Source organism: Stomoxys calcitrans, chromosome 3, assembly GCF_963082655.1.
Source record: "Stomoxys calcitrans chromosome 3, idStoCalc2.1, whole genome shotgun sequence".
NCBI classification, from domain to species: Eukaryota; Metazoa; Arthropoda; class Insecta; order Diptera; family Muscidae; genus Stomoxys; species Stomoxys calcitrans.
The window spans coordinates 123,032,220-123,048,501 of NC_081554.1; the positions used below are offsets into that span (position 1 = coordinate 123,032,220).

A 16,282-nucleotide genomic window follows, 5' to 3' on the forward strand; every position below is an offset into this window, starting at 1 on the left:
GCAAACCACTACTACTATGACCTTCATCATGCGTGTCAAATATGGTCTGAATCGATTCATAACTTAATATAGCTCCCACTCTCAAAAAAGTAAACCCCAAATGAATGAAAATTAAATTAAACGGTTGTAAAATTTGCCATAATTTGGCGCTTAATATTTTTTTGGTCCCGTTTGGTATACACAATTCCTTATTTTAGGTGTATGCGAGTGACCTAAAATCTAGTTGAAATTTTAAAGAAGTTGGGATATCTGAACTCAATTTCAGCATGTTTTGAATATAATTATAAGGAAAATTCTTATGCGTTCCAATACGAATTTTGTACAAATTTAACGTATGATAACCATTAATTTATTACATACAAATTTGGAAATAGTCATGTATGTTTTTCTTAAAAACTATTCTCCATTTCCTGTTTTATGAAAATTTATTTCAACGCATCAGATATAAGGAGATCAAATAAAAGTAAGATTTTATTTGCGTTAGGTAGTAGAAATAACAAGTTCCAATGAAAACTTTGCCGAAAGCTTCTATATTGTATAATTAATTGTGGCTTAAAAGTTTTAATTAAAAATTTTTTAATTTTTGCAAATATGTTAAAATATTAACATGTGCAATTTTCGCTTAATCAAAAAAGTGAATTATGAATAATGATTTGTGTTTTTAGTCATGCTTAAAACACAAGTTTGATGATTCATTCATTTATAAATGAATTATCGAAAATATATTTTTTTTCAAAGATGAGTTATTTTCTCGTTTTTACCAATCGTCTAGCCAATTTGGATATATATTTGCTGCAAAAAGCCGTGGTTAGTTGTAGTTATGATTTGAGCATAGAATGTCAAAAATGAAAATAAAAGAAAAAATAACTGTTAGTTGAAGTAACTAAATATAAAATAATTTAAATAGAACATAGCTAAAATGGACATTTATCAGCAGTAAAATGTCATATTTGCTTGTGGTTTTAATAATATTAACCAGAGTTAGATTACCTACCTAGAATACCTAAAATGAAACCAGAAAATAAATTAATTAAAATAAAATGGTGTTAAATAATATAATGTAAAATAAAATAAAATAATATAAAATAAAATAGTTATAATAAAGTTATTAATAAATTGATTTCTTAATAAATAAAAAATAAATAATTTAATTAATTAGCTGATAAACAAACACATAAACAAAGAAATGAATGACTAAAAAATTCGTAAATAAGTAAAAAAAAAAATAAATAAATAGAAAAGTTAATGAATAAATTAATACTTAAATAAATAATGTAAATTAATAAATACATAAATAAATAAAAGAACTTACCTTCAAAATAATTTTTTTGGTATTCGTTATAATGGATGACTAAAGTAACATGCGAAATCTTGGTAAAAATAGGATATTTTTGCATAAAACACGATATGAAAAGAGATGCGAACTGCCATCAAGGCTTTAAATTTGACAAAAACAAAATGCTATTCGTTAGTAAAATAATTCGTTTTTCCGCGTGCACAAGCTTGCCCAAAAATGTATTTCCGAAATCTAAAGGGGGCCGACCAACCAACCCCCTTACCACACTTTCAAAAATTTTAAATCTCAGACGTGGATGAAGCGATCTAAGCGAATTAATGTTTGAATCATTTTTGTAGCACAAAAATACGAATCTGAAAACATTTTTTTTGTGGGAGGAAGTCGGCGGAGTCCGCACAACCTAAATCTAATCTAACATCTAGAATTTTAGGGCGGCAGTACATTCAAAATCGACTGAGTTAACTTTGAGACCCATTAGTCACATGGGATTCAAATGAAAATATTTGGAAGAATAATATTTTTTTTAAATATATGTACATCAAACACTTTTGTAGTAAGGTAACTTCACGAAAAAAAAACACAAAGCGAAAAATTTTATTTCATATATTGTAAAAGGAGGGGCAGCATAGCTGGCCCGGTGTAGCCAATTTTACACCCAGAAAAATAAGTTGGCTTATACAAGCACACACTGTCTACTGACTTTAAATAAAATTTTTTTCACCTTTGTAGGAGAACTTTTGAAAGTAGTGGCGATAATGAAGCATTTACTTAATAGTAATAAACATGTTTGGATGGCGTACATATTTTATTTAAATTCATAGATATAATTAAAGTAAATATCTTATACGCCGTTAAAAAATTATGAAATTGTAATAAATTTTGTACGCCTTATAGAGCTGGAAACTATCGATGATACTATCGATAGTTTAATTTTTGCATCAGTATCGTTAGTTTCTACACTATTGGTTACATTTAATTTTTAGCTGAAATGTACCCTTTTTTGATAAAAAAAAATATCGAATAACCAGCAATGTCGTTATTCATAAGCCAAACGCTATTTTACTAATAAATTTCTTTAGGTAAGGTTAAGTTAGGATAAAAAGAAGGTGCGGATATTTATTCGCCCTATGCCACTATGGTTAGTAATCGGCTAGTTGTGCGCGCTATATGCTAAAAAGTACCATTGAAAAAGAAAATCTAAGTCGGAAATTCCGTACTTACAAAATCCCTAATTGTTTTCCATACCACCCTCCTAAGTTGTTTATGTCTGGTATTGTGTCCTTACCTAAGTGCCTGTGTCTGTTAGCCGCAAAAGCCGGCGTACCAAAAATATTTGTAGCCTCCACATCAAATTTACTATTTCGATTTCGATAACACCTCAACTCAAACCATTTTAAATTTCAAAGAGTTATCTCTATCCGTTCTCAAATGGCATATTTTTTACTAATTTTTTTTCGGTTCTATTCCACTGTGCCACGTCTCACCATCTTCCCCATATGCCCTACATTTACCGAACCTATTTTGCATAAGTGTGCTCGTAGTCATTTGTGTCCCGTTATGTTACCGAAAGCTATACTGACCTCCTTTTTACTTCCTTACTGCTTCAGTAATTACCACGTCTTCTCACGATTCGGATCTCCAATTCGCTGTTCCACTGTATCCCTCACGTCCTTAACTCGGACTGTGTGTGTGTGTTAACAAAATTTATTGAGAGCAGTTTTCTGGCTAAAGTCCGATATCCAAACGATGCTGATTCACTTAGACGTTTTCGTCCATTGTAACACCACAGGATCAGCAGAAGGAAGATGCCTACCATTGAGTCACCCAGATCGCTTTAAAAAGCGCAGCAACTAGCGAATGTTCACATCCGCTACGTCAAACAAGTTCTTAAGGTAATGGGAACCTAAAGTGGAACTCCTTCTGACTGCTAGTACGGGATACACACACTGCAGATGTTCTATAGTCTCTTCCTCCTCGGCGTCCTCGCAGCTTCAGCAACCTTAAGTCTGTCAGAATTTTTTCCGATCAGACAGTGATCACTCATGACGGACACAGTGACTGAGTAGTCTGTTTTAGCCAACGACAACAAAGCTGTAGACTTCTTGAAGTTTAGATTAGGCCGCATTTTGGCATATTCACAACCCCCCTTATTTGACCATCTATCATTCGTTGCACTTCATGTCTGATTCTGAAGACTTAGGGTCTGTTTCACTAAGCTGAGTGAAAAGCTATAAAAAAAGAATGGTAGTCATTCACACGAGTGAGTATTGATATCAGCATCTAATATATAATTATTCGCATGGCCTTACGTTTCATGAGTACAAGAAAATGTGGCCAGATCGTCACGTTGAAAAAAAAAACGAATGGCTAAAACACTCGCTGTTGTTAAGAAAACTAAAAAATATAGCATTTTTCAGTGGCAGTGATTTTATTTAAGAGAAGAGGAAATTTCTCGAATTTATTTGTGCGACACCTCCCTTAAACAAGTAGGTACAAAATTTATAACAAACGTTAAATAAACTTTTTACAAATGAATAATAAATTTTTCATATGTTACTTTTTTTGGCCGAAGGATAAATAGTATTGATATTTAGATAAGCTCCCATCAATATGTGTTTTAAATTCATCAAAAAATATTCAGATTTTCTTATTTCTTTATCTCATGAAAGCCAAAATGCATGTGAACGTACTTGACACTTGTCTACTTATAATTGATTCCAAAAAATCCTTAGTGGAACCCGATTACTAGCAAATCTCTTAGATCTTCGATCGCATTGTCACTCGCCGGATTAGTAGTTTTTCAACTTCTTATTAGAACGCAAACCAGCTGTTTGTCTGATAGCGTTCGAGTGAGTGGAAGCAATAAAATTAGTGGGCAGGATATTCGCTTACATATCGCTAGAGGCATACCCACAGTTTTCAGTTCCCCTGGAATGTGTATGTGAATAAGGTAGTTCCTAGTTTCGCAAGCTCGTCTGCTCGACAATCTCTAGGATATCTTTTTGGCCCGGCATCCAAAGCTGGTGAGTTTTAAACTGTTCAGCCATCTCGTTTAAAGATCTGCGACAGTGGAGGGCGGTTTTTGTATTCAGAAATATACCATGGTGTTGTAGTCTGGTGGAAGGCTCTTCAAAAGTCCACCTACTGCTCAATACTTAACGGGATACAAAAGATGGCTTGTTTGTGAATCACAGCCGTACTGAGGACGACACTATCTGATGCATTGAATTTAATGCTACGTCTTGTGCCTTTGGACGTTATGGCTACCCAAATTGCAGCGACCACTGCCGTGAGGTTAAGGGAGCTTTGTCTTTGGCCATGTGGCGGCTACGGACACTATATTATCCTTGATAAAATGTCTGATGTTCCAGGCAGTGTGGATTACACCCTGCCTGACCAGCTTTTTAATAAAAAGTACTGTATCACGATTACTGATAGAACCGATTGGAAAGTTACAAAGACTTCTATACGGATGGTTCCAATTTTGACGACCAGGTGGGCTTTCGGGTGGCTTAACAGTTCAATATTAACTTGTTAACACTTTGCTGTCAATGGCTATAACAGACGTTGGGTGTGGACGAAAACGTCTAAGTGAGTCTGATGGCAGACTGCCACTGTGACCTTTCCTAACCTAACCTAACATATATTCGAGACTAAAACGAAGTTAATTCATTTGTAACGCTTTGGAGACCAAAAACGCGCAAACCTGCGCCGTAACTAACCAATAACAAACAAGTTTTTTATTTTATTCGATTAATAATCTGCCAATTTTCGTAAAGCTAAAACCATACTTGTACATACGCATTGGAGGTTCTCCATGGAGCATTCTTTCTCAGACCATCGTTACATTAGGTTTAGAACAGCACGGCCAACGTCGATTCCGATAAAATTCCATAATAAGTTGAAAACCAACTGGACAAAATTCGCAAGACTACTCAGAAGAAGACGTGGTCAAGATAATTTAGATTGTCCAAGCATAGAAGACATTGACGACAATATCTACAGTATTGCGACTACACTAGTGGAGTCTTTCGAAATTAGTTGTCCTCTGCGAGAAAGAATTCAGCCAAAGAAAATCCCTGGATGACCGGGAAGATTCGCGATAATCGAAAAGAGGTCAGCAGTCTTTATAACAGAGCACGTCGTAAATAAGCGGAAGTAAATTGGGATGTGTCACATTCAGGAGCGTACTGAGAAGGTTCACAGATGTTGGGCACTATGTAGACGGGCCGTAGACTCGAAATGGCGCCTAAATCCGAGGATAGTCCACTGGCTCTACAGGAGCGTGATTGGATCAATACTAACATACGCCTCATTGGTTTGGTGGACTGCTATGGAGAAAAAGAGCAACATCAGGACCATACAACAGGTTCAAAGAACATGTTGTCTTGGCATAGGCGGAGCGATGAGGACCACGCCCACTAGGGCACTGGAGACAATTCTAGATATCCGACCAATTGACATACAGATTAAGTGTGAGGCAATCACTACGGAGGTTAAAGGCAATGGGAGCAGCTCATACCATCGCGGTATAATCGAGGCGACGATAGGAAACCAGGCTACCTGAGACGACACTTGAGTGCGAGGTACTGCTGCCAGCGTAACAGTCTTGAATTGACGGAACCCTAGTATTGCCATCTGGAATATCATGTTGCACGTATAGATCGAAGCTAGAGGACAAAGTGGGCCTCGTTGTCTACATTGAGAACCCAGGGACTGTGATCTGTTTTAAACAGCCTGCCCATAATACGGTCCTGCAGGCGGAGATCCGGGCCATCACGGAATGCGTGAGGTGCTGTGGTACTAACGTGAGGGCGTCGAGTGTGAACATCTTGACAGACAGTAAAATGGCCATAAAGGGAATAGCAACCAGGAAGTTACCTTCCTGACTGTTATTGGAGTATAAGAGTATAAGACATTAACGCATTCTCTGAGGATGGCAAAATCCACATCGTTCGGTTGCCGGGCCATTACGGAGTAAGGAGGAATGAAAGGGCAGACGATTTGGCAGTGAAGGCCAGACAACTGCCGTCAATGAACTTGGTTATTCCGAAGCTTTTCGGGCCGACGCAGTCCGATTTATGGGGTAGACGACGAACGCGCATGTAACACTGTTCCTTCCTCCTTCTCCTCCGTGTGGAAGCCCTTCCACTTCGCTGCAACCAAAACTTGGTTTTGCTTGCTGAAGAATCCCAACATGCGTTCCGTCGCAAATTTACTGCCCAGTCCCTTGATGAAGACCGTCGCCTTTGTGAGCTTGGTAACGTCCATCATTCTGACCGGGTCGAGCTTTGCGCCCTCCCAGGGAGCGTGGATACCTCCGACGAGCTGTTTGACGATATCAATACATTCCGCCGACGCGTAAGCTTAAGCGTAAAAATGTCCCCTCTACACTCACAGCTCATCACTTCTATGGGTAGACCCTATACAGAGTTCGATCTCCCGATCTGCTTGTGAGCTTAGCAAAGCCATCGCTCACTTCTGCCGTCATCCCCCCGATTCGGCTACGATGACTGTTTCATTGTAACACCACCTTTACTTAAAGCTGGGGACGAACTGTGCATCGCTCTGGTTTATCCGTCTCTTCCTCATTAATTAGTCTGACGACTTAAAGCATTACTCTTGACTGTAGGTGACAAGGCACCCACACCTATAAGAGGGGAGATCAACATGCTACAGTTTGACGCCACCACAGCAGCTGGTGGGTCTTCGGAGTCCACTTCTAACCTACTCCAAAAAGGCTTTACAAATTTTCGTAGTAGGTAGTACCTATTCCGAGATACTTTTTAGTTTTTAGAGCACACAACAAGCCGATTACGATTTAATCATGTATCCCCATAACACTCCTTAATGCAACTGCATGCCTATGAACATTCCACTAACGAACAGAGGCAAAATTCTGTCCGATTCAAGTTTAAGCTCAATAATAAGGGGCCACCTTTTTATAGCCGAGTCCGAACGATTTGCCGTAGTGCGACACCTCTTTGGGGAGAAGTCTTTCATGGCAAAGTAGCTTAGGCCTCCGTAGCCCTTTAATTTCATGGGAAACTTTCGATACTTGTGAATATACATCTAATATAAACACAAGAGCATGGCTTACACCCGATCTTGCAAACTTGTCCGCCTTCTCGTTTCCTATAAATTCTTATGTCCAGGAACCCAGCATAAAGCCAGATTATGATAGCTCTGAAAAGAATTTACAACCCAAAATTTAAGATCTTATACTCGTGCTTATTAAAGCCTTCAGTGCTGCTGGACTATCGCTATAGATAGCACAATCTGTGCTGCCCTAGTTACCACACGGACAACGCTACAGTCATCACGCATACGCAAAGAGGCGTTGTGATCAAGTTAACCGTAATATATGCCACAATCGATCCCGTTTGTTCATGGATCCATAGATCCATTTTTAAATGTGTTAACATTCGTAAACCTTATCCGAGCCTACCACCCATTCCTTCAAATTCGGTATACTAATTTATAATCCGCAGTCAGCTATTTCTGTTCCAACTTATAAGTCCGTCTGTAGGTCTTTCAATGTCCTGTCCAGTATACGAGTATGCCTAACTGGCAGGTCAAACTGTAATAGCGTTTATAAACAAATCGATCGACTGAATTCCCATCATTCCCTCCAGGCACCCTGTCGGGATAGCGCTCATAGTCCTCGTTATGAATCTCAAAGCAACCCTTTTAACCCTCTCTAGATCGCGCATATGTGTACCTGCCACCGGCCATCAAACATGACAGCCATAGCCATACGTCGGCCTTACCGACGCCGAGTACAGTCAATGCATCAACCTAGGTCATACACCCTTCTTAATGTCCATAAGCTTCGGATAAGAGTGAAAAGCTGCAAAGACCTTCTTTACCTGGAGGCCTTATTCAAACTTCAGTCCAATTTACTATCAATATGATCAATTTGATTTAAGATTCAATATTTTTAATACACTTGACATTATATAGAGCTGTGTGTTTAAAATTTTGTTATCTTGGAAATTTCACTGTTTTATTAATTAGACCACATACGAACTACATTTTGTATTTAACGATTTGCAATGTTCGCGATAAAATAGTGATGATTTGTCTTTCGAAAATATATTCTCATTTATTACCTTCTACGATTTTATGCAGCAATTGTTGAGGTTTTGCAGTAAGAGCTTATTTCCATTCTATAAAAATAAAATCATATAAAAATAAATCATTTTGATTCACCTTCTACCAGATCCTTAAAAAATAATTCTTCAATTTGTTCTCATATGTGTGTTAAGTAGTTAAGAGGCAGCTTAAGGTACATAAAATTTTTCGTAAAATCTAAAGTTAGAGCAAATATCTTGTTAATCAGTTCTCTTTTAAATGGACAATGAAATAGCTTTATGACGTAACTGTGGTAAGTGATAAAAAAATATATTTCGATTCCAAAGTAAAAACATTATTTACTTGCTGAAAGTATTCTGGCGAATTGCTATAAGTGAGCAAATATTGTGTCCACAAGGAGTTAAAAAATCAAATTGGAAGCTTAGTTAACGCTTGAATTATTACTTGATACAAAAAAGCAATTTTTCCATAAACAAAAAACTCAAATACACACAAATACACCACTTAAGTATTTTTCTTGGGAAAGCTCACGAGTTTTAATAAAATATCTTGTCAATCAATGTCCTTTGTATGACAGAAGTAGTTCTAATATATCCGTTAAAGTTTCATCATCACTTACTACGCTTTCCTTTATCAACAACGCAGTGTGTGTGTGTTGTAATCTATGGTCGAAAAAATAACTTTAACAAGTAAAAGCGTTCGGCCGGGCCGTATCTTGGGAACCCACCAACATGGTTTCTGCCAAAAATTTATACAAAATAAGTTTAGTTGAAGGACATAATTTTATTCTACATACCAAACTTCTGTCAAACCAGCAAAAATTAAAGTTTCTAGGAACTGAACAAGGATGATCGAGAGACCGGTTTACATGGGAGCTATATCAGGTTATAGAATGATTTGGGCCGTATTTGGCACAGTTGTTTGAAGTCGTAACAGAACACCGCAAGCAAAATTTCAGCCAAATCGTACATGGCACAGTTGTTGAAATGCATAACAAAACACTACATGGTCAATTTCAGCCAAATCGGACAATAATTGCGGCTTGTAAGGGATCCAGAAGTCAAATCGGGAGATCGGTTTATATGGGAGTTATATCAGGTTATAGATCGATTCGGACCGTACTTGGCACAGTTGTTGGAAAATTTCAGCCAAATCCGACAAAAATTGTGTCTTGTAAGGGCTCAAGAAGTCAAAACGGGAGATCGGTTTATATGGAAGCTATATCAGGTTTTAGATCGATTTGGAACATACAAGGCACAGTTGTTGGACTGCATGCAAAATTTCAGCCAAATCGGAAGAAAATTGAGGCTTCCAGGGGCTCAAGAAATCAAATCTGGAGATTGGTTTATATGAGTGCTATATCTAAATCTGAACCGATATGGACCATTTGCAATTCCTAACGACCTGCATCAATATTAAGTATTTGTACAAAATTTCAAGCGGCTAGGTTCACGGGTTCGACCGCTATCGTTATTTCGACAGACGGAAGGACGGTGGGGCGGAAGGACATGACTATAACGATAACGTCGAGACGCTATGAAGGAGAAGAGCTAGACCCATTGATGAGTATACCGATTGGCTTAGAATCACTTCCTGATTCGATTTAGCTATGTCTGTCTGTCTGTCCATGTATTCTTGTGATCAAGGTTAGACCGTTTTTGAAGTCCAAACATCACAATATTTGGCACATGTCATTTGTGTGGCCCAGGGACGAACACTATTAATTTTGGTACAAATCGGTTCAGATTTGGATATAGCTGCGATTTATATGTGTCGCTCTACAATTTTCAAACGATCTGCACAAAGTTTGGCACGGATTCTTTTGTTGCCGATTTTAACATATATGCCAAGTTTGATCTAAATTGGTTTAGATTTGAATATAGCTCCTATAAACTTACCACAATTTTGGTCCGATCTTTACAAATTTATGCATAAGTTGTTATATTTGACGTCCCAATATGCTTGCAAAATTTCATCAAAATCAGTCCAGATTTTTAAATAGCTCCCATATATATGTATATTTAGTCGACATTCGCCATTAAAACTACGGTAGCCAGAATTTGGGTCCTATTGTAAAAACATCTTGCTGTTCTATTCGATATTTAATTAAGTTTACAAAATTAAAGTGTGACAAGATTTAGACATAGATTCTATTTATTAGAAGTACGCTAAAAAAAGTGACTTGAACTTCAAATAGCGTTAAATACATTTTTATTCGTTTTTAGTTAATGTTGCCCAAAAAGTAATTGCGGATTTTTCATATAGTCGGCGTTGACAAATTCTTTCACAGCTTGTGACTCTGTAATTGCATTCTTTCTTCTGTCAGTTATCAGCTGGTACTTTTAGCTTGCTTTAGAAAAAAAGTGTAAAAAAAGTATATTTGATTAAAGTTCATTCTAAGTTTTATTAAAAATGCATTTACTTTCTTTTAAAAAATCCGAAAGTACTTTTTGGGCAACCCAATAGATCTAAAATATAATTACATCAAATTAACTTTATTATGATTCAACGTTAAATAAACGGAACTAAATTTTTCTTTATTCACTGTATATGATGAACAATCGTGAGAGATATTTTGAACTGAAATCAACACAATTGATGGAATAAAACAATCGAAATATGTACTGTATGGCAATACATCTGAACAAACTTTTTTCAAAATCTCTGCTTCTAATCTGTTCAGTTTTAACCAATACTCATGAACTAATTCATTTAATTTTAGATGTGTTATTTATTCTCATATTAATCCTTGGTTTTATTTTAATAATATATTTCAAATTTACACGTTGCTAGTATAAATTTCATATATGTATGTTAAATATTAAAAGAAGTTTTCACACTTTTAGTTTGCAATGGCTTTCGAAAAATGTCCAATTGTGAATAAGTCACATAGGAGTAAGCACCATATTTTTCAAGAAGTTCCGTTACGCCATATCCACAATATTTTATAGACTGTTAGAAAACACATAAAAGTGCTCAGTATAGATACATAGTTTAATTTTCAATCTAATACTTACCATAAAAGATGAACGTCCGTCCGTAATAAGTAGTATAAATCCTTTGCGAGATCATTTGCGTTAAAATATTTCATCGCTGAGTCAACTATAAATCGCATTTCAATTTTGAAAGTTCCTGCAAACAAAGTTAAATATAAAATACAAAAGACCAGTGAAACAACAGAATAATTATTTAGTTTTTTAATTTCTAATGCTTATCCAAATTTTAGGCCGTGTCACGCTGTATGTTCGGGCTATTGTAAGCAGTAGCGATGAGAACTAACTGAGACGAGACAACAAATCATTACTTGAACAGAAAAGAGAGATGGCTATCGTGATTCACCAAATTTACCTCGATCATTTTATTTCATATTTTTGCACTTTTTAATTTTTTTCTTGTTAGCGTCCAGACTGAGCGATGTAATACTGTTTGTGCGAAACGTGAATGGTTTTTAGCTGTTACCTGTGTCGGCGGCACATAGAACTGCGTATAGCTCTGAATGGTTTATAACAGTGATACCCAGCCCCTTATGGTAGCGTTGATGGCAAGTCATATGTATTCTGAACACTGAAACAAAGAGCATTCTTTATTTCAGTCGTTGTTGAGACAGCAACGAATGAACATGCGAAGGGGCATACACATAGTTTCTCTGTTTTTATTTTAAAAACAATGATTTTTGTTGATTAAACGCTTGGAAGATATAAAAAAGAATTTAAAAATTCTTATTTTATGTTTATTTTTGAAAACACTCATGATTCAGTCAAAAACATGTTTTTTTACATATTGAGGGAATTAAAAATACTGAGAGAGAAATATAATATAGATGGGCAACAACCCACAACCGCACTTAAATTCCTATGCCCACAGGCACAGGAAAAACAACAGAGCACACGTTATTTTACATTTATTGGTTTATAGCCCAGCGCAGTCCAGGTAAACAGAGGAAAATGTAAAAAGCGCATTTTGCTTTTTAAATAAGAACTTGTTAGTTTAGTCAGTTAGGATTTCTAGCATGGATCCATAGTCCTGTACAAAGTGAAGTTAGAAATCAAACGTCAACCTAAGTAATTTTAAACAAAATTTTAAGTTAAAACTTGTAATTGAATTAAATTTGTTCAATAATACTCAAATTTGGGAAATTCGTAAACTATTTTGAAAGAATATTTATTCAATTTGAAGAAAATAGCTATGTAGCAAGCGTTGAACTCAACATAACAACATGTTTAATATTGGGTTAATAAAAACATTGTTTGCTAAAGGAATATTTAACTTATTGAGAAGAAACTTGGTAAAGTAAAATGCCTTTCCAAACCCAAGTTTATGAACTATTTGCCACTAATTACAGATGAGTAAAACCTACTAAAAATTTGCACTTTTTCCTTGTATTTATTAAAATGTAATCGAATTAGATTAAAATTCGCTAACTTATTTGAAATATAAGCGCCATTTTTCAGAGCGTAGTAGGTAAACTCCTTGGTGTAGGGTATTTTATAGTCGTCTGAGCCCGAATTATTGTTGAATTCTTTTAGAAAATACATTGAAAAAATGTGCCATATTGCCCAAATTATATTGGGCCTAATGTCATTTATTCATTTGGGTTTTCTGGCATTGGGTTTTATGGCATTTTTTGTTTGGTTGGTTAGAATTAAAGGTTCATCATTATCATAAAATGTCATTGTGCCTAAAATACGGTCACATCGCCCAAAAGTATTCAAAAAGAACTAACATTGGCATCGATTGGACGATATGACATTTGTTGTTTTAGGTGAAATAACGCTACCCCATCGCTGCAGCCTAAAAAGTAAGTAAGTAATCCCTTCGCTTTGCTATTTGGACTAACAAAATCAGCACCGAAAAATCACTCTTGCCACGATAATAAACATATTAATCTGCTTTTAGAGCATACATAGTTTTTATTTCAACAAATAAATTTTTGACCTTAAAATAGTAGATGTTTTTACTTAAAATTTTGTTTCAGTGTATAACAAATTTAACACTGGAAAGTTGCACAACCCGTTAAAATTGTTTAAGCCTTTCACAAAAATGGGCGTTCATATCAATATTTTGTGCAATTCGTGACTTTTTGGTAAGCCCAAATATGCCTCAAATGGAAGAAATGTGCACAGTTTTCAATAAGATCTTTATCTAATCCAAATTACAATCCCACCAATGAATGGAGCAGCAGACATTTTCGCAAAATTGGAAACATTTTGTTATAATTGCATAACCATTGCTGAAATAGCAGCAAATCAACTACAAACAGTGAGCAGACATTGCTTGCTATTATCAGCAGAATTTTTCTAATGGTATATTTATCGAATATGTTATATCCTGGAATTTAGTGATTTGTAATAAAGCAAAAAAGCCATTTCCTATTTACGGGAACGGGCGTTGTGGGATTTTATACTTGTTTGAAAGGTATCAGCGGAAGAATATGTGTCTAGAAAATGTATATACTCTCCAACAGACTTCGTGTGTCGTAAAACGTTTCCGCTGACATGAATTTCTTGGAGATTGTCCAGGTGTCTGCATTAGGAAAGTAAACTCTGTTTATACCATTTTGTTGTATATACCTGAGGAATTGAGGGACGCAAAGGCAATTTTCATTCCAAAAGCAGGAAACGTTAGCATAAGAAATAAAAAATGTTTATCCCGTTAGTCTGTAATTATGCATAAAACGTTCCCTCGCTGTCACGTAATACATAATGGTTCAGTAATGTAAAAACAACGTTAATGATGAAGGTCACTTAGACGTTACTGTTGTCGAGTGTTCATGTATTACTTACTTATAAAGATATGTTCTTTTGATTCTACTTGCAGAAATGTCGAAAATTGTGGGAGTTTCAGATATAACTGAAAATAAAAAAATATGGAGAATGTTGTTTGGTGAGATGGTTGGCACATTTCTGTTAGTCGTTATTGGCGTTGGGAGTTGTGTAAGCGCTGCAGATTGGTCACCTACAGTGCCACAAATTGCCCTCACATTTGGTCTAACTGTGGCAACATTGGCTCAGGTTTGCTTAATAAAATTCAAAATAATTGTACATTTAACCAAGAATTTTTCAATCATGTTCCGTTTTTCTTACAGACTTTTGGTCATATAAGCGGATGTCATATAAATCCAGCTGTAACCATATCATTTGTGGCCGTAGGCGAAATGAGCCTCTTGAAGGGGGCTTTCTATATTGCTGTGCAATGTATTGGAGCAATTGCCGGTTCAGCTATATTAAGTGTAATTCAAAATCATTCACTCTAACTAAGGCTCATTTGTCATTCCTATTTGCATATGCATGTATAATTTTTAGATTGCAATTCCTGAGGAATTAAATGGTATCGGTCTGGGGGTGTCATCTCGATCATTGACGCTTACAACAGGGCAATGCGTTCTGATCGAAGCCTTAATCACAGCTATCCTAATTTTAGTTGTCAAAGGTGTATCAGATCCCAAGCGTCAGGATATTAAAGGATCAGCCCCACTGGCAGTAGGTTTGGCAATAGCTGCTGGGCATTTATGTGCGGTAAGTTAATAAAAAATACTTTTTTATTATAACATCATGAATATATATTAGACTTTTTGTGTGTCGATTTTAATCCTACGATAAATACCAACTGTTTGACAGGTACTTTCGGAATAAATGGTCGATTTTCTTTATTTCTAACTTTACCTATGAAATATAGATATACATTCGTACATTCTTGATTTTGTATTCACAAACAGCGTTAACCGTTAGATCAAAAAAGACTTTTTATTTGCCCTGTATTCTATTGCATGTAAAATTTGTGTTTCCTTGTTTGCAAAAAGACGGCTTATTTTGGCCTAATGGTTAAACTATTTCATTTACTTTTGGACAAACAAAATGTGTCTAATATGAATACAAAATCAAAAATGTACGAATTTGACATATTTTCGACAAAAATGATAAAACAAGTTGGGTCAAATATTTGACTAATCTGAACATAGCCTTAATATTGTTGTCCTTTTGAACATTATTTTAATGGGCATAGCCTTATAATTGGTTAATGGACATAGCCTCTAGAAGTAGAAATCGGGCGATATATCTAGGAGCTATGTCTAAATCCGAACCGATTTATATGAAATTTCCGATTAACGTTGTGAAAGGTAATATAATCATTCGTCCTAAATTTCGTGAGGAATGGTTAACAACTGACCACATTATTACAATATTGGCCCAAATCGGACGAACATATGTATGGAAACTACATTCAAATCTGAAACGATTTCTTCCAATTTCAATAAGCTTTGTCTTTAGGCCATAAAAAATAGCTGTGCCAATTTTTAAGATGATCGGCTGAAAATTGTGATCCGTACTTTACATGGACAGACGGACATAGCTAAATCAATGGTTTATCTCTGTTCCATCTGGGTGTTACAAACAAATGCATTAAGTTATAATGTTATAATTAACAGTTCTTGATATACGAAAAGGAATAGGCATTTAAACAAATTCGCAACTATGAACACCGAGAAACATTCATTTATAAATAAAATCCCTCTTTTTTGGTATGGATTATATTCGAGTTTAAATTAACCATTCAATCTTATTTAAAGCTTTCATTTGTTAAATTAACCATTAAATTTTATGTATTTTTAGATTAAATTAACAGGAGCCAGTATGAACCCAGCACGGTCATTTGGTCCTGCAGTGGTTCATAGCACATGGACGGACCATTGGGTATACTGGGTGGGACCCATCATTGGAAGCTTAATGGCTGCGTTTGTATATAAAATATTTTTCAAAGTACGTAAAGGGGACGATGAAGGAAATTCCTACGACTTTTAGGTATTAAAAATCGCATTTATGTATTAACATTCGAAAAACAAACTCATTCACCACTTCTTTCTAAGGCCTTGTCATACATAAACTATGTGTA

General features: G+C 35.7%; 1 protein-coding gene across 1 annotated transcript in view; it reads left to right on the top strand.

The window, feature by feature from the left end:
- Positions 1 to 16,282, top strand: part of LOC106090682 (aquaporin-like) — a 30,102-nt gene extending 13,820 nt beyond the window's left edge. The window contains exons 2-5 of the mRNA XM_059364950.1: positions 14,210 to 14,403; positions 14,478 to 14,621; positions 14,695 to 14,907; positions 16,003 to 16,282. Of these exons, the coding sequence (XP_059220933.1) occupies positions 14,210 to 14,403; positions 14,478 to 14,621; positions 14,695 to 14,907; positions 16,003 to 16,191 (740 nt within the window). The 3' untranslated portion in view covers positions 16,192 to 16,282. The remainder of the gene's footprint in view (positions 1 to 14,209; positions 14,404 to 14,477; positions 14,622 to 14,694; positions 14,908 to 16,002) is intronic.